Below are 24,172 nucleotides of genomic sequence, written 5' to 3' on the forward strand. Positions count from 1 at the left end.
AAGAATTCACGCTTACAGTAAAACACAGTAACAGTGAACACACTTATAATGAATTCACACTTACAGTAAAACACAGTTACAGTGAACACACTTATAATGAATTCACACTTACAGTAAAACACGGTTACAGCGAAAACACTTATGAAGAATTCACGCTTACAGTAAAACATGGTTACAGTGAACATTTACAATGAATTCACACTTACAGTAAAACACAGTTACATCGAACACATTTATAAAGAATACACGCTTACAGTAAAACACGGTTACCACGAACACACTTATAATGAATTCACACTTACAGTAAAACACGGTTACAGTGAACACATTTATAAAGAATACATGCTTACAGTAAAACACGGTTACCACGAACACACTTATAAAGAATTCACGCTTACAGTAAAACACAGTTACAGTGAACACACATATAAAGAATTCATGCTTACAGTAAAACACAGTTACAGTGAACACATTTATAAAGAATTCACGCTTAGAGTAAAACATGGTTACAGCGAACACACTTATAAAGAATTCACACTTACAGTAAAACACAGTTACAGTGAACACACTTATAATGAATTCACACTTACAGTAAAACACGGTTACAGCGAACACACTTATAAAGAATTCACACTTACAGTAAAACACGGTTACAGCGAACACATTTATAATGAATTCACACTTACAGTAAAACACGGTTACCACGAACACACTTATAAAGAATACATGCTTACAGTAAAACACGGTTACCACGAACACACTTATAAAGAATTCACGCTTACAGTAAAACACGGTTACAGCGAACACACTTATAAAGAATTCACGCTTAGAGTAAAACATGGTTACAGCGAACACACTTATAAAGAATTCACACTTAGAGTAAAACATGGTTACAGCGAACACACTTATAAAGAATTCACACTTACAGTAAAACACGGTTACAGCAACACATTTATAATGAATTCACACTTACAGTAAAACACAGTTACATCGAACACACTTATAAAGAATTCACGCTTATAGTAAAACACAGTTACAGTGAACACATTTATAATGAATTCACACTTACAGTAAAACACGGTTACGGCGAACACACTTATAAAGAATGCACGCTTACAGTAAAACACAGTTACAGTGAACACATTTATAATGAATTCACACTTACAGTAAAACACAGTTACAGTGAACACACTTATAATGAATTCACACTTACAGTAAAACACGGTTACAACGAACACACTTATGAAGAATTCACACTTACAGTAAAACACAGTTACAGTGAACACACTTATAAAGAATTCACGCTTACAGTAAAACACGGTTACAGCGAACACACTAATAAAGAATTCACGCTTACAGTAAAACATGGTTACAGTGAACACATTTATAATGAATTCACACTTACAGTAAAACACAGTTACATCGAACACATTTATAAAGAATACACGCTTACAGTAAAACACGGTTACCACGAACACACTTATAAAGAATTCATGCTTACAGTAAAACATGGTTACAGTGAACACATTTATAAAGAATTCACGCTTACAGTGAAGTGATTTTTTTATTCCCTGTAGTTTTAAAGCATTATGATCTTAATGGATATTCATAATGAATTATGTTTAATTATGTTTGTCCCCTGCACCCCTTTATAAGCTTGTTTTACTGCACATGTAAGTTGCCTTTCTCTGTGTTGTGTAGGGATGAAACACAATATCATAATTTTTTGCATTTATTTATGAAAATGATGATGCATACATTATTCTCAATAAATATTAATACTAAAACTATAAAACAAAATTCATAACATATCATTTTTATAATATTACACTTGATGATATGCTTATGCAGTCTTCAAATACAAAGTTTTAAAACTTAACTGTTGATCAATAATTGTTTATTTGATGCGACTTGTACATGATATATTGTAACACAAAATATAATACAAAAAATAAACTATGCTAAATAATACCCATTCCATTAAGACAGCAGACCAAACAAAATTTCATTGACCTTGAATTTATTTGCCAGATGTCTTTTCAAACCCACAAATTGAAGGTTTAGTTGCTTCCATATGCTTTATAGACATGTTTTTAATTTCAAAAACGTTTAGAATGGGGGGGGGGGGTGTTAATGATTCTAAGAGCATCATTAAAACACCTTGACCCCAATCCCATTTGAGTTATAGATTTGCGAAACAGTCTATTTTCTGTAACACAAGATTTCTCAGTGAACAGTTTCAGAATTGCTGGAAAGTAATTCTTTAGCTATGATGTTTTTTGCATAACTCTTGAGATTAAGTTTTGTCCACTGTTGATGATTTTATGTATATCCCTATGTCTATATGTAATTACACCATTTAATCCCCCACAATAAAGTGAGGTCCCCTCATCGTTATATTGATCTCCATACCGAGTATAATTTGCTGTATATTTCTATGAAGAAAAATGGCAGCAAAACATTTGCCTATTTCCATGCAGTGATATGCTGTGAAACCAGGCCAAATTCCACAGCACAACACAGAACTACCGCAAGCCCCTGAAAGAAAAGGACATGCACTTCTCCTAGACTGGGCAAATTATTGGTACAGCACAGAATGCTCAAGACTGAATAAATATCTTTTCAAAGAAAAGTACAGAAAAAAATACACCGTCCGTAAACATGTACTTCTTCTAAAAAAATATATAATATACATGTACTAGTATACGAGGCATAATTCTCTGCTTAAAGCATGGCCTGCAATGTATACTGTGAAATTAAGGTTAGAAATTCAGTTCAATTCTTCTGTTTCACATACAGCCGGTTTTACGTGTATAAAGCATTGATAAATACCTAATACAATTAAAGACAGTAACATATACATGTATACATCAAATACTCCACACACCAGAAATTGTTCATACTGAATAAAAAATAGAAATTTCAGATCCATTTACTTTCTACTAGAATGATTCATGAAAGCCCTACCAGAATCAAATTTCATGGAAATATTTGTCATATTAAATACAAAAATACTCCACGTCAAATAAAAAATTGACAAAAAAAGTCAGCATTAGTTTTAGTCCTGTTAGACTAGTTGAAGTTTGAAAATCGTTTGCATCTTCCCAGTAGTTTTACCTTTCATAATGCATTTCATGGTTTATTTATCAATTTTTGAACGTTTCAATGGTCCCTTATTTTCTTCAGATATTCAATTATAACAACGAACTGAAGTTAAGGTGCAGTGTGGTTTGAATGCTTTAAAATAATTTGTCTGGGAGATCATACATCTTAGAACGCTGTAAATTTAGAGTTGTTTACAAGTACTTGATTTACATGTAATTTTGTAAAATTTTGTATTTGCAAAAATAGAATTCTTTTTCTAATCGTAAAGAATCATATACAAGCAGTGCAATGAAGCTGAGGCCTGCTCTCAAATCACGTGTTTCACCAATACATGTAGAATAAGTATACGGTGAAAATACAGTCCCTCAAAAACAATCTAATTACGATTGGATCCTTTGATCCGCTCACGTATATCGCTACACAAGGATTAAACGATCTAATTTTAATTAAATTGCCTCAAAAATTACCATAGCTACATGTACCACACTGTATCCCTGCAAATCTTTAAATTGAAATTCACAACTTATTATTCAGATCTGGAAACCAAATGCTGATATTAAGCACATGTGCCACAGGCACTTGTTTCTGTAAATAAGTTGACATCTGTATGTAAGTTATGATGTCTGTATGCCAATGATAAAATTATTATCATTATCATTAAGATGTGTACACGTCATAAATTATTTATAGAAACAATTGCCTGTGTCCTGCATTACAACAATAAAAAATTGTATGTGAGAAGATAATGTCCTTTGATGAGGATGCAATTACAAAAGAGTCTGAATGAAGATGGGTAGCTCACAAATACAATAAAAACAAAACACCTGTTCAGAACTCAGTGGTAGGATTACAGGTATAATCTTCATATTTTTAATCAGAAATAGACAATTTTGATTTAGATTTAGCACTAAATGATATGAATATAGATATACATATATAATGATGAAAACATAGATACAGTGTACATGTATTTGGTAACAGAAAAAATATTTCTAACACAACACCATGTTTAGATGCACCTGTGATTTAGTCACAACACTTGGATCCACACCATACCATAGTATTGAAAAATGTTAGATCCCTGCCTTGTGGATCAATCTGTATCTTCATCTTTCAGTTTGATGTTTTCTGCCAGCTGAAGTATGTGTTCCACAGGGACGGGTTTTCCATCCTCTCCGACATGACATGGTTGGATGATCCCTTGTCTAAATGAAGAGTAGGAAAATGTACAGTTACACCAGGTGTGTGTGTTGTACATAGATACACATGTACAGTTACACCAGGTGTGTGTGTTGTACATAGATACACATGTACAGTTACACCAGTGTGTGTGTGTTGTACATAGATACACATGTACAGTTACACCAGGTGTGTGTGTTGTACATAGATACACATGTACAGTTACACCAGGTGTGTGTGTTGTACATAGATACACATGTACAGTTACACCAGTGTGTGTGTGTTGTACATAGATACATGTACAGTTACATCACTCTATAATTATGATTTTGATATTTACCGTGCCAGGAAAACGTTAGAACCGGTGCTATTACGTACACTGGAAATAGCCACCTCCAGCTGGAGGCGGCATTCTCGGGCTGATTTTAAATACTTGCGATCTGAATCCAATGTTAAAATCATAATTAATCAATGAAACAATGCTTCTTGTACTTACTAATATCAATTAATAGAAAATATCACTCCAAAATTCGATAACAGAAGTACACAATTGTAGTCAACCGAATTTTCCCTGTCATTTGAGCGAACGAGTCACGTGACTCAAACAAAGCTCGACAGTTTGTTAAAATGTTTTCAAGAGACTGTTTATGTGATGAAAGAACCCATAAAATCAATATTAGTAAGTACAAGAAGCATCCTTCTTTCAGGTAGCTTTCACTTAATTTCTTACTGGTTCAGTGGTTCTTGAGAAGATTTTTAAAACATGACATGTTTTTTCTTATTTCTTGATTATCTCCCCTTTGAAAGGAGTTTAACCCAAAAGAGAAAAAGCCACTCTGAATGTAAATTCAATACACAAATCACTACCGCATCAAGTACATGCCAATTTCTCATTTTCAATCACATTTTTCTGTTGGTTTTATTTACCTTTGTAGTTTGTCTAAATCATTTTCAATCACATTTTTCTGTTGGTTTTATTTACCTTTGTAGTTTGTCTAAATCATTCACCAGTCTCTTTTTTTCTGTTGGTTTTATTTACCTTTGTAGTTTGTCTAAATCATTCACCAGTCTCTTTTTTTCTGTTGGTTTTGCTTACCTTTGTAGTTTGTCTAAATCATTCACCAGTCTAATGGCCTCGTACTCCTTCTGTTCCTCCGACATTTCGTCACTGGGATTCAGTTTCGCCTCTTCCCATCTCCCAGTTATTGGATTTACTCTAATAAAAATATTTTTTGATAAGAAAGTTTTCAATGAAGTGTAATTTTTAACTGTACTTATTGTAGCACACACAAACACTACTGTAAATTACATATGTAATACTTTCATTAATTTTAATTTGTACATTTACAAAAAAAAAATTTTTCCATCCATATACTGTGTTTTTAAGAACATTTACTGTGTTTTTTAGAACATTTCTAAAAGCATAATAGCTGTGCATTGCTATCTCATTGTTAGAATAAACTGAACAAATTTTATTCATGAATAAAAACAGTAATTTAACATACTGATCCTGTAATTAGGTGTGAATAACAAGAGTACAGCTAACGCTACATAATACTAACACGAAAAGCTAGTATAGGGTGTTTTTCTTACACCATGATTTGTAGAACTTAGCTTCAAGTAGTATCAGCTATCATCAGGGTGTGACATACTTTCTTTGCATTGAAAAAAAAACAAGACAAATCATGTACTCTCTGTGTAATATTTTCACTTGGCATAAGATGTATGTGTATAAAGTTCAATGGTCCTTGCCCCAATGAATCGGTCTGCATCCTGCTACTACGACCTTGACCTTAAGAAACAATAGGCATCCTCCACTTTGCATAAAGTGTATGTGTACAAAGTTGACAGTCCTAGCCCAAACAGTTCAGTTTGTATACTGCCTACAAGGTTTTCCTACTAAGTAATACTATGACCTTGACCTTTGATTCAGACCTTGAAAAACAATAGGCACCTTCCTCTCATAATGTTGATCAAACACACTAAATTGTAAAATCCTGGAGCTTACGGTTCGGTCTGTATCCTGCCCACAAGGTACAGACAGACAGACGGATGACGCTATACCATAATACATCCTGTCTTCAATGGGCATATAAAAACAGTAAGTTTAACATACTGATCCCGTAGTTAGGCATCAATAAAAACAGTAATTTAATGTACTGATCCCATAGTTAGGCATCAATAAAAACAGTATATTTAACGTACTGATCCCGTAGTTAGGCATCAATAAAAACAGTAATTTAATGTACTGATCCCATAGTTAGGCATCAATAAAAACAGTATATTTAACGTACTGATTCCGTAGTTAGGCATGAATAAAAACAGTAATTTAACGTACTGATCCCGTAGTTAGGCATCAATAAAAACAGTATATTTAACGTACTGATCCCGTAGTTAGCCATGAAAACAGTAATTTAACATATTGATCCCGTAGTTAGGCATCAATAAAAACAGTATATTTAACGTACTGATCCCGTAGTTAGGCATGAAAACAGTGAGTTTAACGTACTGATCCCGTAGTTTGGCATACTCCTCAGTGTCGGATTCCTCGGATCCACTGCTGTAGTCACCCTCCAATCTCCTACCACCCATCAGTAATCCACGGTTTGCCAGCAAACCAGATGCATTACCATACCCTGTATATTTCACCATTCTGGCCACTAAAATCATAGAATTGTAATTTGACCTGGCTGTAGTAGTTACACATCGTAAGCCAATCAGATCACGCGTTATGACTGGTCGTAAGCATGACTTGAAGTTTCAACTAAACTGTGTTTTATATCATAGACTATACCAGTCATTATTTATTCTTTCAACATCTGGGAAACAACAACACGACTGATGAGAATAAGATCCGTATGTGAAACACACATCTAAGTACTCATGATGGTGAAACACAACTTATGGGGCAAATTCCTGTTAAAATTAAATTCTGTGGGGGTCAAAGGTCAATATCATAAAGTTGATAAATGTTTCAGTGTTGGAGAGCTAAAATTTTCACAGCTCCATCTCTTGTGCTCCCCCCTTCCCCCCGACATACAGACCAAATAATACCAAAAATCATTGAGTAGGGCATAAAAACAGATGGAAAAGGCTTACCACTTTCTTTACACAAGATGAATAAGAACTCTGCCACCATGTCTTTCACTTCTGATGCAGACGTCAGAAGTTTACACAATCTGAAATGTACACAGATTTACTCTTATACTTTAACATCTTAACAAACTGTACCTTCTACCTGTCAACGATTCAAGACAGCGTGTACAGGTTTCTTACATTTTACTGTGTATTTCCAAAATCACCCATTAAATCATTCAAATTAAAAGAATTTCTTATCATTAAAAGTCTACTTATTAAAGATAGTTCAGAACTCTTGTTACTATTTGTGATAAATGCTGGAGATTGTAATCATGAGGCCAATTCAACTTATTAGTAGATTAACATCCAGAGTCACAAAAAGTATGGGGTCAGTGGGAGGATTTAATTTTTTAATTTTTATTTTCTGAGAAAAATATTAATGACAAATGAGTTTTTGTCAACAGAAGTGCATCATTTAATGCCAGATAGATATCAATCTATGCTTATTTCACAGACGAATTCCAGGTTAAGCTTTAATTTCAAACACAAAAGATACCAAACTTCTTCAAGATTTACGCCCTTAAGAAATTAAGAAAACCATATCTATTTCATTCAAGAGGCTTTTCACATTGCTATACCGGAAATGTAAACAAAAAGTGTAAATACCTGAGTTGAACACAAAAAATTTCCAGAAATCGCAAGTTTTGCAAAATAAAAAAATTCAGGGCAGGCCGATTTTTTGAGGGGCGAGCGGGGATGATAATCTATTAATTAAGTTGAATTGGCCTTATGTACCACAACCAGTGTTACAATATCTTGTTAAACATGTGTCATCCTTTATTCTCACTTGTTTCTTAAAGTCTTTCCCTCCTCTGGCAATCTTTTCACTTCTTCCTTTAAGGGAGGTAGCACCTGCCAACATACAATAAAATACAGTAATATTTATTATCAAAAAAAACAACAACCAAAAACAAAACAACGAGAGCATCCATTCACGTCTGCATACATACAGTATTTCACATGGATTGTAACCTTTGGCCCAGCTTGTAGGGGAATAAAAATAGTTTTGCATAACGACCACTTCGTATTTGTTTGTTTTCATTTAGGATGTAACATGTTTGATGAGAATATTCAGCGAAATTAATATATTTTAAAACGTAGATCAGCCCTATTCTCATTCATTTACATGTTGAACAAAAACATTTTCAGCCATCTTGGGGTCCATGCAAAACCATCTCTATAGGTAAATTTGTAAATCTAGCATCTGGTTTCTATTTCAAAAGCTGTGACATAATCAAATTTGTTAAAATCCAAGATGACAATACTGTACAAACCCCTCAATTAAATGAACAGCCTGTATTCAGCATCATACAATCCAAGATGTCATTACTGTACAAACCCCTCAATTAAATGAACAGCCTGTATTCAGCATCATACAATCCAAGATGTCATTACTGTACAAACCCCTCAATTAAATGAACAGCCTGTATTCAGCATCATACAATCCAAGATGTCATTACTGTACAAACCCCTCAATTAAATGTACAGCCTGTATTCAGCATCATACAATCCAAGATGTCATTACTGTACAAACCCCTCAATTAAATGAACAGCTCGTATTCAGCATCATACATGCACTGCTGAAAATCTTTTTATTCTAACTACGAGAGTTTCTCTCAGATCAATCAGCATTTATATTTCCAGTTTGTTCTCTGCGTACACGTATATGAAGAGAAAGTCCCATGCATTCCACTTTACCCTTAATAATAATATTTACAGTGGAACCCCGTTATTACGTTCCCCCTTTAATACGTTAGTCCGCATATTACGTTGGAATTTCAAAGCACAGAACCATTTCTTAACAAACCTATATAAAATAGACCTCGTTATTACGTTGTCCTAAGATGCCGGAACTCAGTATTACGTTGTAAAAATTCCGACAAAAACGTAATAAACCCCTAATTATTCCATGGTGATTCTCAAAATAAGCCATTCACACCTAGACTGCCTGAGGCAGTCACCACATAAATTTCCAGGTCTGTTTGGGGATTAGAGACGCTTGATTGATCACGTTTCGATAGATCTAGCGACATCAATACAATTGAATACTCCGTATCGAAGCCAGTGATAAGCAATTAAATAATGTTTATTTAGAAATTGTAGTCTATGAAATTTACTTCATTTTTCATATTTTGATAATCAAAGAAATAATTTCTCAACTACCTGCATGTTCAGCATTGTGTGATTACCTTCGCTATTAAAACTCCAATTACGGACAGCTTTGGTATCAAACACGAAAGACAAGATTTATCGAAGCAATGTTAGAACCGCTTGGGTAACTTCTTGGACATACCGGTAGGTGACTAAAGGTGTTCAATTAAAAAAATTTCCGTTGTTTGGACGTGCAGCTTGGGTGTTCGTAAATCTCATCCATACATACACCAATCAAACTGTCCTGTGTTATCGGCCGATTCGTGCACGGCATTTACCTCAGTGAATATTCTAAAATCCCTTGATGTGCACGTGATTTTAGTGCCATCATTTAGCGTTGTAAATGAAATCTTCGTGCATCATTATATTTTTTTAAGTGGATTGCGCTTAAATTGTTCTCCGTGTTTATCGTTGGTGAGAAAAGTGTGTAAGTGTTGGGTATTGTGTGCGTTTTGTGTCTCTAGTTTTGGGTGGGATCGTTTTTATTGTGTTGTGTATTGTGTAATTAGAGAACTTACTGTAATAAAAACGATGTTTTGTTCTTTTTTTAATACGAATGTTGAATACGAATCGGAACGAGTTATTGAGAGAAATTTACATGAACACATTGTTTAAAGTTGAACAAAATGGTGGTCCAAACGAATGCAGAAAAAGCAACATTTATCAAAACATCCTTATGTATCCTACACCAGAAATAAAGAAAAGGGATAAAAACATGAAGAATTACGGACATTAAAGATAAGATGTAAATAAAACAAAGTATCATAGTCTTTTAAACAAAGAAACAGTAAAGATATATTCACACACCCCTTCACTGAGTACCAACGGACGATATACTATTTCCAAATGATATTTTTAACGGATTTCACTGGGAACATTTATTATGTTGCCCCCAGTATTACGTTATTTTATCATGACAAAATGGAAAATGTAATAACGGGGTTCCACTGTATTTATATTTACCTTTAGACGACAGAACTTTCGAATCACCCGGTTTGCTTTACACATCTGACACAGACTACACAGTATGGGGGCCAAACTATCCTTCACAGCTTTTGATGGCTGAAAAAAAAATACAAGAGGCCCATGGACCATATTGCTCACCTGGGTGTTCACTGACCACAGAGGAAAGCAGAAATTTGTGCAACATTGAAAAGTGTAGATATACATGAATAACTTCTTGGATTTTTCACTCCCCCATTCATCCCTGGGGCCATGATTCAAATAAGTTGGAACTGCACTACCCTGATGCTTTCATATCAGCATGAATAAACATAGTCCTCTTGCTCTTGAGAAGATCGTATTTTATTCAGCATACCCCCATTTTATCTCTTGATGTGGTCCCACCTAGACCCAGGGACCATGCTTTGAATAACTTAAACCTGCACTTACATGAGGATGCTTGCATATTAATATGACTAATGATATTCTCTAGGAGAAGATTTTAAAAGAATTTTTTTTTCCTATCCTATACACTTCTAATGTAAATCTTTTTATTCTATCTTATATTTTATTCTCTATTGTGGCCCCACCCTACCTCCAGGGGCATTGATTTCCAAAATTTTTAATCTGCACTACCTGGGGATGCTTGCCTATCTACATGACTAATCATAACCTAGCTGTTCATGAGAAAAATCTTATGACTTTTCAAAATATATTCCTATGCAAATCTTTCATCCCCTATCATGATCCTTTCCTACCCCTGGGGGCCACAAATTGAACATACTGGAGTCTGCATCACCAGAGGATACTTACATATTATCATTATCTATCATGGTCCCGTTGTCCTTGAAAGAAAGATTTTAAAATCCACCAATACATTCCCATATAAAACATTTTTCACATTGTTTCCTTATTGTAGCCGCATCCTAATCCTACAGCTATGATTTGAACAAACTTGAATCTACACTACCTGAGGATGCATGCATCCTAATATTACTAATCGTGGCTCTGCTGTTCTTGAAAAGATTTTTCCTAGGTATCCACTTGTAAAACTTTAATCCCCTATTGTGGCCCCATCCTAATCTGCCACGGCTTGGACAAATTTTAATCTTCACAATGTCATGAAGCTTTCACATAAGTTTCATCTTTTCTGGCCCTGTGGTTCTTGAGAAGATTTTTAAATGACCCAATCCTATTTCTAGCTTTTCTTGATTATCTCTCCTTGAAAGGGGACAAGATCCTTCATTTATACAACTTGAATCCCTTCAACCAAAGACACTCTGTACCAAATTTGATTGAAATTGGGCCAGTAATTTTGGAGAAGGAGATGAAATTGTGAAAAGTTTACAACAGACAAAGGAGGAATTTTGATCAGAAAAGCTAACTTGTGCCTTTGGCTCAGGTGAGCTAATAAATCATGTTAGAACACTTCAAGTGAAAACATACAAAGCTCTTTACAGGTAAAACTCATTCAGTACAAAGCTCTGTACAGGTAAAACTCATTCAGTACAAAGCTCTGTACAGGTAAAAACTCATTCAGTACAAAGTTCTGTACAGGTAAATCTCATTCAGTACAAAGCTCTGTACAGGTAAAAACTCATTCAGTACAAAGCTCCGTACAGGTAAAACTCATTCAGTACAAAGCTCTGTACAGGTAAAACTCATTCAGTACAAAGCTCCGTACAGGTAAAACTCATTCAGTACAAAGCTCCGTACAGGTAAAACTCATTCAGTACAAACATGGAAATTAATTTAAGGCTGTAACTAAGTTTTAATGAATCCATGCCAACATTCTTAATATTTTCTTCATCTATAAATCAGTTTTTATGACTTCAATATAGCAAATTTAAGAACATAATGAACTAATTTTCATTCCCCATATGCATTCAAACCCATTTAAGACAAATTCCTTTCCAAAGAGATTAAGATATATTATTTTTATATAGTAAGTTTAATTTGAACACAATCATATTACTGAGTCAGCTACATGTATTTCAAAATAGCTCACATAAATATTACATCGGTCAAAGTTGTGAAAGTTTCCATAATTTTATAAATTATGACCTCAAAAGTGAAATTTGGCCCCGATGATAAAATAATGCGGATACTATCACAATATTCATGTACTGCTGCTGTGAAATCGATGTCATTAGTTGTAGACAGATGTCACATGTACCTTATTAAGCCTGCTGTGAACTCGATGTCATTAGTTGTAGACAGATGTCACATGTACCTTATTGAGCCTGCTGTGAACTCGATGTCATTAGTTGTAGTGAGATGTCACATGTACCTTATCGAGCCTGCTGTGAACTCGATGTCATTTGTTGTAGTGAGATGTCACATGTACCTTATCGAGCCTGCTGTGAACTCGATGTCATTTGTTGTAGTGAGATGTCACATGTACCTTATCGAGCCTGCAAGACAGAAAGTCCAGAAGAACCAGTATGGCTTCCATATTCTTCCCATCATACTCTGCTTCTTTATTTTCCACACCGATATCCTCGTCATCCTCATTCAAGGGAGTTAACAACTCCTCGTAGCAGTCGTATGGAATGTTGGTCAGCAGGTTTACAGTCATACTGTTAATTCATTAACAATATTTCATTTACAAACAAAACTAACAAACAAAACTACAAACTATTTTATTATATTTTCATGTACTAAAATACTCGAATCTGATTGGTCGAAAAGCATTAGAAATACATATTTCCCTCTGAGAATAGAAAGCATGCGTTCCAGGGTGATAGTATCTAGCAACGGGTAACATTACTTGACAACGGGTATCATTACTTGACAATGGTGATATTATAAAATTTATCACATGCGTTAAACAATGTTGCTTGAGTGTTTGTAATAAATGCAAATACCTACATTGATATTAGTGATGTGCAATCGGGAAAAAGAATTTAATCAATGATCGGATTAATTGGATGCACCTTTTCGATTGATTAAACGAAAAATAATCAAATTTTATTCATTTCAAATTTATGGCATAAATATTTTAAATTTACTTTATTTCTTACCCTAAATATTAAATTAATTAGAATAAAATCATTAGAGATTTGAATTTAATAACCCTATACTTTTGATTTTGTTTTCCTGGAATACATTTTAAAATTAGATCCTATGATCCGCTCATCTACTATAGCAATAGTACAGATCTAATTTTAATAAGATTGCCCGGGTTGGGGATAGATCCCTCGACTTTTGTTGTAGTTCTTATAGGATTCAGGTTACAATAAAGCCTCGGTACCCCTTGCTTGTTGTAAGAGGCAAAATTCGAGGCCCCGTGTCACAGTAGGTGTGGCGCAATAAAAATCCCTCCCTGTTCAAAGACTGTAAGAGTCGAGCATAGGCCTAAATTTTACAGCCCTTCACCGGCAATGGTGACATCTCCATATGAGTGAAAGATTCTCAAGAGGGACGTTAAACAATATTCAACCTTATCGGATGATTCAGCTTCGTCAACCATTTTTTATTTTAGTTAAGTCACAGCAGGAATATTCGTATCATTAAAAAAAATATCGACGTCAACGATTTTCAAAATGACAATCGATTATTCACATCGTTTCAGTTGTAGCGACCGACAATCGAAAATTGGCGATAATCCGAACATCACTTCACTGATATACAAAACATCACATGATAGTGATTGATCAAATGTCAACAGATGGAAGTTTTTCAGCTTTGCTGTTTAGGGCTGTTCCATTAAAACATATGAGGTACACTTTTATGCTTCTATGGGTGGTTACCCAAATTTTAAAGTGCCTTCCCCGGGTACCTCATATGTTTTAATAGAACAGCCCTTATATAACCTTCAGTATAATAAAACAAATATTGCATGTAGTTGAGGTTATATTGAAAATTTTCACCCCTCCAGAAACCATTGTCAACCGAGGCTCAACTATATGCAATATTTATCTAATATCAAATAAAATGTATGAAGGATGACGTCAAGTGTAAGGTTACTCTATTCAAATGAAGGACGCACAATCTTCACGTGGTTGTAAGTCAGTAATGGTAATAGTTTACATCAGACAGACATACACATAGAAGGATAGATCGAAGAAAGACGCTGAACAGATTTTGACCACAAAAAAAAAAAATAAAACAAAAAACTTCAGCTTTGACTCAGGTGAGCATTAAAAACTATCTCAAACATTTACCTTTGGAGTTCTTCCATTCTGTCTCTGGATTTTGTTTTACACAACAGGAGTTCTTTCAGAACACACACCAGTCTCATAAAGTGGGCCTCTTCCTCCTGAAACATAAATAACTTCCATAACAAACCTAATTCTCCTTTGACAGATTCTAACAAGAAAACTGGAAAGCTTCAAACACAATAAAATAAAATTTGTCCGACTTTCATACACAGGAAAAACAAATCAGGGAATCCAATGTACAGCAACCTATCTCTATTTTTATTCCCTATTAATCTACTATATACATTGATGTTACATATTTTTTTCTGTGTTCTAACTTTAATCAGCAGAGTAAAGTACACAAAATGAGCAGGGGTTAAACAGTTCATCATGTGACTTACCATTACCCGATCACATGATGAACTGTTTCCCGGTCATGTGACAAACTGTTTCCCGGTCACATGAGAAACTATTGCCCATTAGCAGATTACGTAATAAAACAATTATTTCATGCCTACTCGGGAAATAGTCAAAACTATTGCCCCTCAATAGTGACGAAAACCTGGGAAACTGTTGTCCTCGGTCTACGGTCTCTAACAAGTTTCCTGGGTCTTCGCCACTACCTCGGGACAATAGTTTTGACTGTTTCCCAAGTAGGCATGACACAGTTGTATTTTTAATACATCTACAGGCCCTTTCAATTTCTTGACATTTTTTGTTACAAGATAAACTCCACTAACCTCATCCATGTTACTTCTGACTAGGGACAAATTAAAGAGAATTTTTAGGATTTCACAGCACAGATCGACTTCCTTGTCCCTCAGTCCACGTTCACCTGCTTCATTCACGGACAAGTCCACCACCTCCATCAGATATGTAAAACCATGCAACTCATAACGGACCTTGGGTCTAGAAACAAACATACAATGTAATGTACATGTATACACCCATTAAATACATATATGTTCATCTTTCTCTCTTTGCTAATGAAAGAATCAAAATATCATTCTTATGCAATGGAGTGCTCAAGAAACCTTATGATTCATGTGTACATTAATGTCAGCTTGCTTAAATAAATACAATATCTTATCCAAAAAATTGAAATAAGTAGGCTCTTTTAATCGTACAATGTCCAATACTGTACCTGGTCTCTTCACATAAGGCTGTCAATAAGGAGAGAAGCCTCATATCGAAGAACTGTAAATGATACAGAGTTCATTTAGAAAATACCAATTCACCAAAACATAAAGCATGTCAAATTCCTAAATGTAATTCACAAGGTGAAATGAGATTCCCGACTCTCTAGATAAATGAGGTTCCTCAGGGGTCGAAATTAACTTTTTTTTTACCACAGGCTAATTTCAGCCTGTGGGTAAAAAATCCACAGGCTAAAATGAAAACCTACAAGCTAAAATAAAAATAATGAAGCAGTGCTCTTTTTTATATATATATTTTTAAATCAATGATTTTCCCCATCACTACTGAGCCTAGTGGGTCAACAGGCAGCGCTTGGACAAGACACTAAGTTACGTAAGTCATATGGTGCAATGTCTAGGTCTCTTGATTATCGCACCTCTAACAGTCTAATCCACAACTTGTTTACTGCAGGTCTAGATCCAGTCTTCCAATTTCATGCCACATCAGGGTTGTCACTAGTGATTTTTTAAAGCGAATACAAGACTCATGGTTTTATAAGCAGCACGATCACGAGTCCTATGAACTTTTTTATAATCGTCTACGCGGTGAGAAATGCACCCGTGTCGTCACTACAACCCGACCTCAATGTGACAATTTAGATAGGACATTCTAATGATTCTGATAAAAATAACTACCGGAAGACTTGGTAAAACATAGACTCCGATATTTTTTGTAGATAAATGAATAACAAAAACATCATACTTGGAATTATTCAATTTAATCACCCCTATAGGTGAACAGGACTCGTGGCACATGTCGATATGCGATGTCCGATCTCTAAAGCATTTGTTTGACTCCAAGTTTCTTAAAAAATCATAAAAGAAAAATCCGGATAGAAATGGTTAATATTGAAATCGGCCATTCATGTAAGCGTTTGTATGATTCAGAGTGCAAGTTTAAGAAAAGCGAATAGCGCATCACCGTATAAAATGGATACGATACGATCATAGTTTGTAAATCACCACTCGCTAAGATATTCGAGTGTCCATTATTTTTACTTGTTATTTGTCAAATGTACTCGCATTTTGCGAGTATTTCTCACTAATTTTGAGCCCTGTTCCTGACTCTCTAGATAAATGAGGTTCCTGACTCTCTAGATAAATGAGGTTCCAGACTTTCTAGATAAATGAGGTTCCAGACCCCCTAGATAAATGAGGTTCCTGACTCTCTAGATAAATGAGATTCCAGACTCTCTAGATACATGAGGTTCCTGACTCTCTAGATAAATGAGGTTCCTGACTCTTTAGATGATGAATTCTTCCTCAAGAGTGTAGTAACAAACCTTGATTTCATGTGGTAGTGCAGGATCTTTGTATGTTTTCAGTCTCTGGACAATCCCTTCAACACATCCATTTTTACTGTCAAAAGAGAAATCTTTTGATTTTACTGTCGAATTAATGACTACATATTGGATCAAATATCCCATAATACTTAGTCTAGCAGTTTAACATTCAGGGGACATTTTATGAATCTTATGTCTAAAATCAGTATTTGTAAATATCAAAAATGTGTCCATGATTTATGTTCGAACTTCTGAAAAATGGAATATAGTTGTAAGAGAGGGTATTGTCCCTAAATAACTTTGATAGGTAAAAGAGTGTTAATTTTTTTTATGTTTCTTGATCCTACTAGGCCAAATCTACAAACTAAGTAAATTTCAAAATTATCATTAGCAGAAACATCAAGTATGAACGTACATCTGCATTTTAACAAACAGAACAGATAAATACTGGCAAAAATTTAATATGGTATAGGGTGGACCAAATTTCCTCTGATAATTTTAGATATTTGAACATTGATTGTTATTTTAGATTTGTTTAAACTTTGGATTTGTATGTACACTTCTTTATAAAATTCAGAAACACTATCAACCACTGTAGTCTGTAAATACACTACACAGTAATATCATTCACTGTAGTCTGTAAATACACTACACAGTAATATCATTCACTGTAGTCTGTAAATACACTACACAGTAATATCATTCACTGTAGTCTGTAAATACACTACACAGTAATATCATTCACTGTAGTCTGTAAATACACTACACAGTAATATCATTCACTGTAGTCTGTAAATACACTACACAGTAATATCATTCACTGTAGTCTGTAAATACACTACACAGTAATATCATTCACTGTAGTCTGTAAATACACTACACAGTAATATCATTCACTGTAGTCTGTAAATACACTACACAGTAATATCATTCACTGTAGTCTGTAAATACACTACACAGTAATATCATCCAGCTACCCGGAAATTCCTCCTAAAACACATTCAATCTACTATGAACAAGGCAGCCATTAGAACCAACAGCTCATTTTATCAACTACAATATTCTGGTCAATTCTCGGTATAAAACAAAGGCATGTTCACGTAATCACATATTAATTAACACATTTAGACAAAGATGACCTCCATTTCAGGGGAATATGTACAAAGACCAGTCATTTGATGTGTTAAAGCCCTTCTTTTTTTTTCTTTTTTTTTATAAATTCAGTGCTCTTTCTTTACCAATGTTGAGTTGTTATCAACTTTGTCAAAAGGAATATAAATGTAACAGACACTCTCTGCTGAGGATCCCTGCTCCATCTAAAAGGTTAACCCACTAGTGAGAGGGGCCTCTGTGGCTAAGTGGTTAGAGCATTGCGCTCAAAATCACACGGCCTCTCACCTCTGTCGGAGCGGGTTCGAATCCCGCTCGTGCCGGTAAGTGAGAAAGTTTCCCAGTTTACTTTCGGAAGGTCAGTGGTCTCTTCCCAGGTACATTGTATCTGGGTTCTCTCTTCCATCAATAAAAATTGGGTGCCACCAGATAACTGAAAAATTGTTGAGTGTGGCAGAAAACATAGGCAATTACTTTCATCTGCCAAAGAGTACCCAGGACCAGACATGGGCACCAAATGTAACAGAGTGAGTTTATGTTGCCTCTGCTGGGGATCGGACTGGGGCCAGACATAACAGCCCAGTGTCTCTGCCGATCCAAGTTAACGATTCAGAGCTAGTAGGGATGTCATTTATCTAACATTAACACACTAAATGAACTGCGCTTACATTGTACTTTAAAATTTCAACCAACCTGCAGATTCTTTGGGCCAACTGACTGTTGAAAACCAGGTTACACAGACATTTCAATGCCTCTAGCATCACTATATAGAAAGAGAATTTGGAAGATTAATATTAACAACATGATTCACCACAAAGGAAAAATAAATCATATTAAGTACTTGTAGAAATTAACAAAAAAGAATAATGACAATGCGTAAAGTTACTGTTGATCTACATGTATCTAATATTATTAAAGATATTTTACAGATAGAGCAAAATCATTGGTTTTCTAAATGGATGTCAATTATCTACCCTCGGGATCTCCATTCTGTATTTCAACAAGATCTCCTTCCTCAACAGCATAATGGTTTAATCCTGTCATTTTCATCATGATGGCGATGGTGGGTTCAGACACCATGTTGACGAGTTTGTCCTTCTCCCGGCTGAACATCCGGAGAGTTTTGAGACACAGGACATGGCATTTAGAGGAGGCTTGGGAATTAAGTCGGTGTACCAAGGCATCTACAACCTTCTAATAATACAAATAGATAAAAAAAAAAACTATATCAATGTCCGAGTTTTAGGATGTAGTCTTAATACAAAAATTTAATGTCAATGTTTATAAACAGTACAAATCTTAATTTATTTGATTTTTATTTTAAAAATTACTAATACCGTCTTCAAATCTGGTGTTAAATCAGGAAAATTGAAGACTTGAGCATTCTGAAAATATGAAAAGAATCTTTAAGATTTATCATGTACCAGTAATTCTATTATATTGATATGTACACTAAATAACTCCTGAGAGGTCACCAGTAATTCTATTGATATGTACACTAAATAACTCCTGAGAGGTCACAAAACACCACTTGCACTTACAGAGTTTGTGTTATTTGTGAAGGTTGTGCAAATTTAATATCTTCAGACTTATGTAAATCTAATAATATGGATTTTAACTTCAAAATGGCACATAACATTCTCTCCAAGTTGTTTTTAGTCCATGGTCAATAGGCATTAAATCTTAAGTCAGTTTTGATGTCATCTCAATGGGTGACTCCAATTTGGGACTCTTGGGCCTTTCACTATTGTTAAAACATGGACCACAAGGCAGCCCAATCCTCTCACATCATGACATTAATCAATTGGTACCATTTTCAAACATTAATATGTCCTTGACCTTTGACCTAGAAACCTGTAGGTATCTTTACCTTCCTACCTAAGATTTATAGATAAGAAGTCTGTGTTTGCCCAACTCTCTATTTTGTATTGTTTATAGGAGTTATGAGATTGATCACTGTTCGTTATCTTCAACTTTCATGCAGTTGAAAGATCAAAATGTACTTTTTCTATTGTATCTAAAACATTTGCTGTTTTAATTACTGATTGTAATGTTGACTGATGATCTGTAATGTTGACTGATGATCTGTAATGTTGACTGATGATCTGTAATGTTGACTGATGACCTGTAATGTTGACTAATGACCTGTAATGTTGACTGATGACCTGTAATGTTGACTAATGACCTGTAATGTTGACTGATGACCTGAAATAGGACAAGGTCTCCCTATATAGTGTCCACAACATTATTCCCGATACACACAAACACACATATGACCAAGACACTATATCCCTGAAACTTTCTTACAAAGAGATAATCAATTGGAATCTTCAACTGTTTACAACTTTCTTAGTTGAAAAAAACAAAAAACATCACTGAATAATGTCCACCCAGAAGATGGCAGCACAGTCAGGGCTTTTTTTTCAAACTGGGACTACGGTCCATGAAATTGGGGGAAATTTGACATATAAAATGGGGAAATTTTGAAAAGGAACAAATTATACAGAGACTATCAGTGTATGAACAAACAATCATGATCTACCATGCAGTCCCAATCTGTTAAGCATCACTACCTAGTATGTTTACGTCTTAGGGATGAGGTGGTCATGGCATGACCTCCTGATTTCCTGGTTCGCTTCGTAACCATGAGTCCCACTCCTACCATGGCCGCATCAAACTTATGACATAAACATACCTGTAGTGATTGCTCTTTTGCCAAATGCTTGGCATTTAGAAGTGAGAATCACAGGTCTTTCGGATATGACCTTAAAACAGAGGTTCTATGTCACTGGTTGGAAGATATCTTCAGGGACAAGATTTCAGCTGAAACAAGACATACTGAAGACAGATAGAGGGAGTAGATTATGACACTAGCTGAAAACTTTAACAACAACAATTGTAATCTGCCATTTGGGGGCTTAAAGATCCCCTCTTTTATTGGGAAAAAGTACTATCTTAGGTCATAACTCTCATTAGATAGAGTGTTCTATCCTTATTCATGTAGTGATAAATTAATGTCCTACAGACCCAGTTTAATAATAGAATGCGTCCTATATACCCGCAAGGTAGCAAAATAAAATTGTGCCCAGTACATGTTTCTGTAAAATCATGTCAGACTCACATATCATTCATATACAACAAAAAAGTTATCTTCACAAATGACTCGCAATTAATTACATCTTAAGTATTGTAGAAGGAGAACTAAAACCTATGAGTTTTAATTTTTCGGTGTACAGCTTCCATTTTACTGGAACTTGGTCATTGTGTAAGTCCACAGCTTTCAAATATGGAGATGACCTTTTACAGAAAATGTACTAAAATCTTTACTACACTATTATTTAACAGGAAATTTAACTTATAATTTCAAATAAATACTGTAAATTAAGAAATATAAAGTCAACACTGTAACATCAAATTAAATTAATATAAAGGTTAATACTATTCTTTTGATGAAAATTGCTTTCATTAGGCCTAATTGAATGAAGAAAATTAACCACATTGAACTGTCAAACACATATTTCCCCCCTAACTACGGTACCACTGCAGATATTATTTCTGCCTTTTTGTCTTTCAATTCTACAAGGTAATTCTGTGTCCACTGCATATCATACTCTTTTTGTCTTCAAGCTCTTTGCAAAAGCTATGTTTCACTGTTATCTATACACCAGGTAGTGGGCAGTTCTTCATTGTCATTTGAGCATTCATTTTCGAAAACAGTGTTCCAATGACAGTTTCCAGTAAAATGGCAGTCAATTTGAATCAAGAAAAGTGACATTTCAAAGTGTTCAGTTATTTACAACTTTTTTACCATAAGGACTTACAAATTATCAATGGGATTAGTTGTATTCAATTTTAACTTAAAATTTACATGTTTATCTTTGTTGATTCTGAAATCGTTTCGGCGTGATTCTGCAATTTTCTGCTACATTACGAGTATATGGGAGGCATTCTAACTGTGATTATTGTCCCGAGACACAGTTAGATTATTGTCCCGAGACAGTTAGATTATTGTCCCGAGACACAGTTAGATTACTGTCCTGAGACACAGTTAGATTATTGTCCCGAGACACAGTTAGATTACTGTCCTGAGACACAGTTAGATTATTCTACTCGAGACACAGTTAGATTATTCTACTCGAGACACAGTTAGATTATTCTACTCGAGACACAGTTAGATTATTCTACTCGAGACACTGTTAGATTATTCTACTCAAGACACAGTTAGATTATTGTCCCGAGACACAGTTAGATTACTGTCCTGAGACACAGTTAGATTATTCTACTCAAGACACAGTTAGATTATTTTTCTGAGACACAGTTAGATTATTGTCCTGAGACACAGTTAGATTATTGTCCCAAGACACAGATAGATTACTGTCCTGAGACACAGTTAGATTATTGTCCCGAGACACAGTTAGATTGTTGTCCCGAGCCACAGTTAGATTATTTTCCTGAGACACAGTTAGATTATTGTCCCGAGACACAGTTAGATTATTGTCCTGAGACACAGTTAGATTATTGTTCAGAGACACACAGTTAGATTATTCTACTCGAGACACAGTTAGATTATTCTACTCAAGACACAGTTAGATTATTCTACTCGAGACACAGTTAGATTATTCTACTCAAGACACAGTTAGATTATTGTCCCGAGACACAGTTAGATTACTGTCCTGAGACACAGTTAGATTATTCTACTCAAGACACAGTTAGATTATTGTCCTGAGACACAGTTAGATTATTGTCCTGAGACACAGTTAGATTATTGTCCCGAGACACAGTTAGATTAATGTCCTGAGACACAGTTAGATTATTGTCCTGAGACACAGTTAGATTATTCTCACAGTTAGATTATTTTCCTGAGACACAGTTAGATTATTGTCCTGAGACACAGTTAGATTATTGTCCCAAGACACAGTTAGATTATTGTCCTGAGACACAGTTAGATTATTGTCCTAATACACAGTTAGATTATTGTCCTAATACACAGTTAGATTATTGTCATGAGACACAGTTAGATTATTGTCCCGAGACACAGTTAGATTATTGTCCCGAGACACAGTTAGATTATTGTCCCGAGACACAGTTCAATTATTTTCCCGAGACACAGTTAGATTATTGTCCTGAGACACAGTTCGATTACTGTCCTGAGACACAGATAGATTATTCTAAACTAAACTCCTACATTTAACAATTTTACGGATCTGTCGCTTTCCCACTTTCGTTCTGACGGTAGCACATCAGCTTATCGCATTGGAGTACTACACATGCACCAGGACACAGTCACACTTTCAGTGTCCTCTTTTGTTGCGTTATATCTGTATGTAACAAGCCCTGTGACAATCAAAGCTCACCGACGCAATGATTCACAAGTCTTCTCATTTAACCATCATGTAAATAGATTAGATAAATCTGATAACTTGTTGTACAGCACAATTATCAAATACGTGTCCAATGCAAATCGTTAAAATGTAATCTGTCTCGTTCAGTGTCATACTCAACATGGACTCAGAAAATTAATTTATGCAAAATTAAGAGAAAACTCTCTACGCTGAATTTCAATTAACATATGGTTACCCGTGATGTGAAGTCGTTTAAAACGTTGCATGCCTCGTTCTCGCAACCGTCCCGTAACACAGAAACATGCTTCTCCTTCATTTTCAAACTATCTGGTTTTACATTGTCATTTCTGCAGTCAGCATCTTGTGAAAACACCAAATCTATCAAACGCTTTAATTTTTTCAGATTATAGATAACTCATGCATTGATTGACCCTGGGTACGAATTGTCTACTATACAGTTTAGTATCTAGAAAAGCTTAACGCTAGAAGAGAACGAACTTCAAGGAAATTGAAGAACAAGCAGATCGGGTAGGCTAAGTCTAATATATATATACTTTTCGTTGAAAAATTAGCAAAGATTGTTA

At 34.9% G+C, this 24,172-nt stretch overlaps 1 protein-coding gene across 1 annotated transcript; it reads right to left on the reverse strand.

Moving 5' to 3' along the window:
• Positions 1–1,718: 1,718 nt before the first annotated feature.
• Positions 1,719–24,159, reverse strand: LOC125645805 (synembryn-A-like). The gene is made up of 15 exons (XM_048871646.2): positions 23,824–24,159; positions 19,584–19,631; positions 19,221–19,440; positions 18,940–19,009; positions 17,137–17,212; positions 15,802–15,854; positions 15,398–15,566; positions 14,682–14,776; positions 12,920–13,094; positions 10,537–10,635; positions 8,210–8,274; positions 7,384–7,463; positions 6,794–6,944; positions 5,381–5,500; positions 1,719–4,310 (listed from the first exon to the last, which is right to left on the reverse strand). The coding sequence occupies exons 1-15, from the start codon at positions 23,902–23,904 to the stop codon at positions 4,199–4,201; spliced, it is 1,614 nt and encodes a 537-aa protein (XP_048727603.2). The 5' UTR covers positions 23,905–24,159; the 3' UTR covers positions 1,719–4,198.
• Positions 24,160–24,172: the final 13 nt, after the last annotated feature.

The sequence above is a fragment of the Ostrea edulis genome, chromosome 6 (assembly GCF_947568905.1).
Source record: "Ostrea edulis chromosome 6, xbOstEdul1.1, whole genome shotgun sequence".
NCBI classification, from domain to species: Eukaryota; Metazoa; Mollusca; class Bivalvia; order Ostreida; family Ostreidae; genus Ostrea; species Ostrea edulis.

What these genes read in the sequence shown, in the direction of transcription:
- LOC125645805 (XM_048871646.2), bottom strand. Translation starts at nt 23,904, where the DNA reads ATGAAGGAGAAGCATGTTTCTGTGTTACGGGACGGTTGCGAGAACGAG. An exon ending in GCCTTATGTGAAGAGACCAG is followed by an intron (nt 15,567 to 15,801) that starts GTACAGTATTGG and finishes GTTTGTTTCTAG; the next exon opens with ACCCAAGGTCCGTTATGAGT. An exon ending in TCAGAAGTAACATGGATGAG is followed by an intron (nt 14,777 to 15,397) that starts GTTAGTGGAGTT and finishes TTTATGTTTCAG; the next exon opens with GAGGAAGAGGCCCACTTTAT.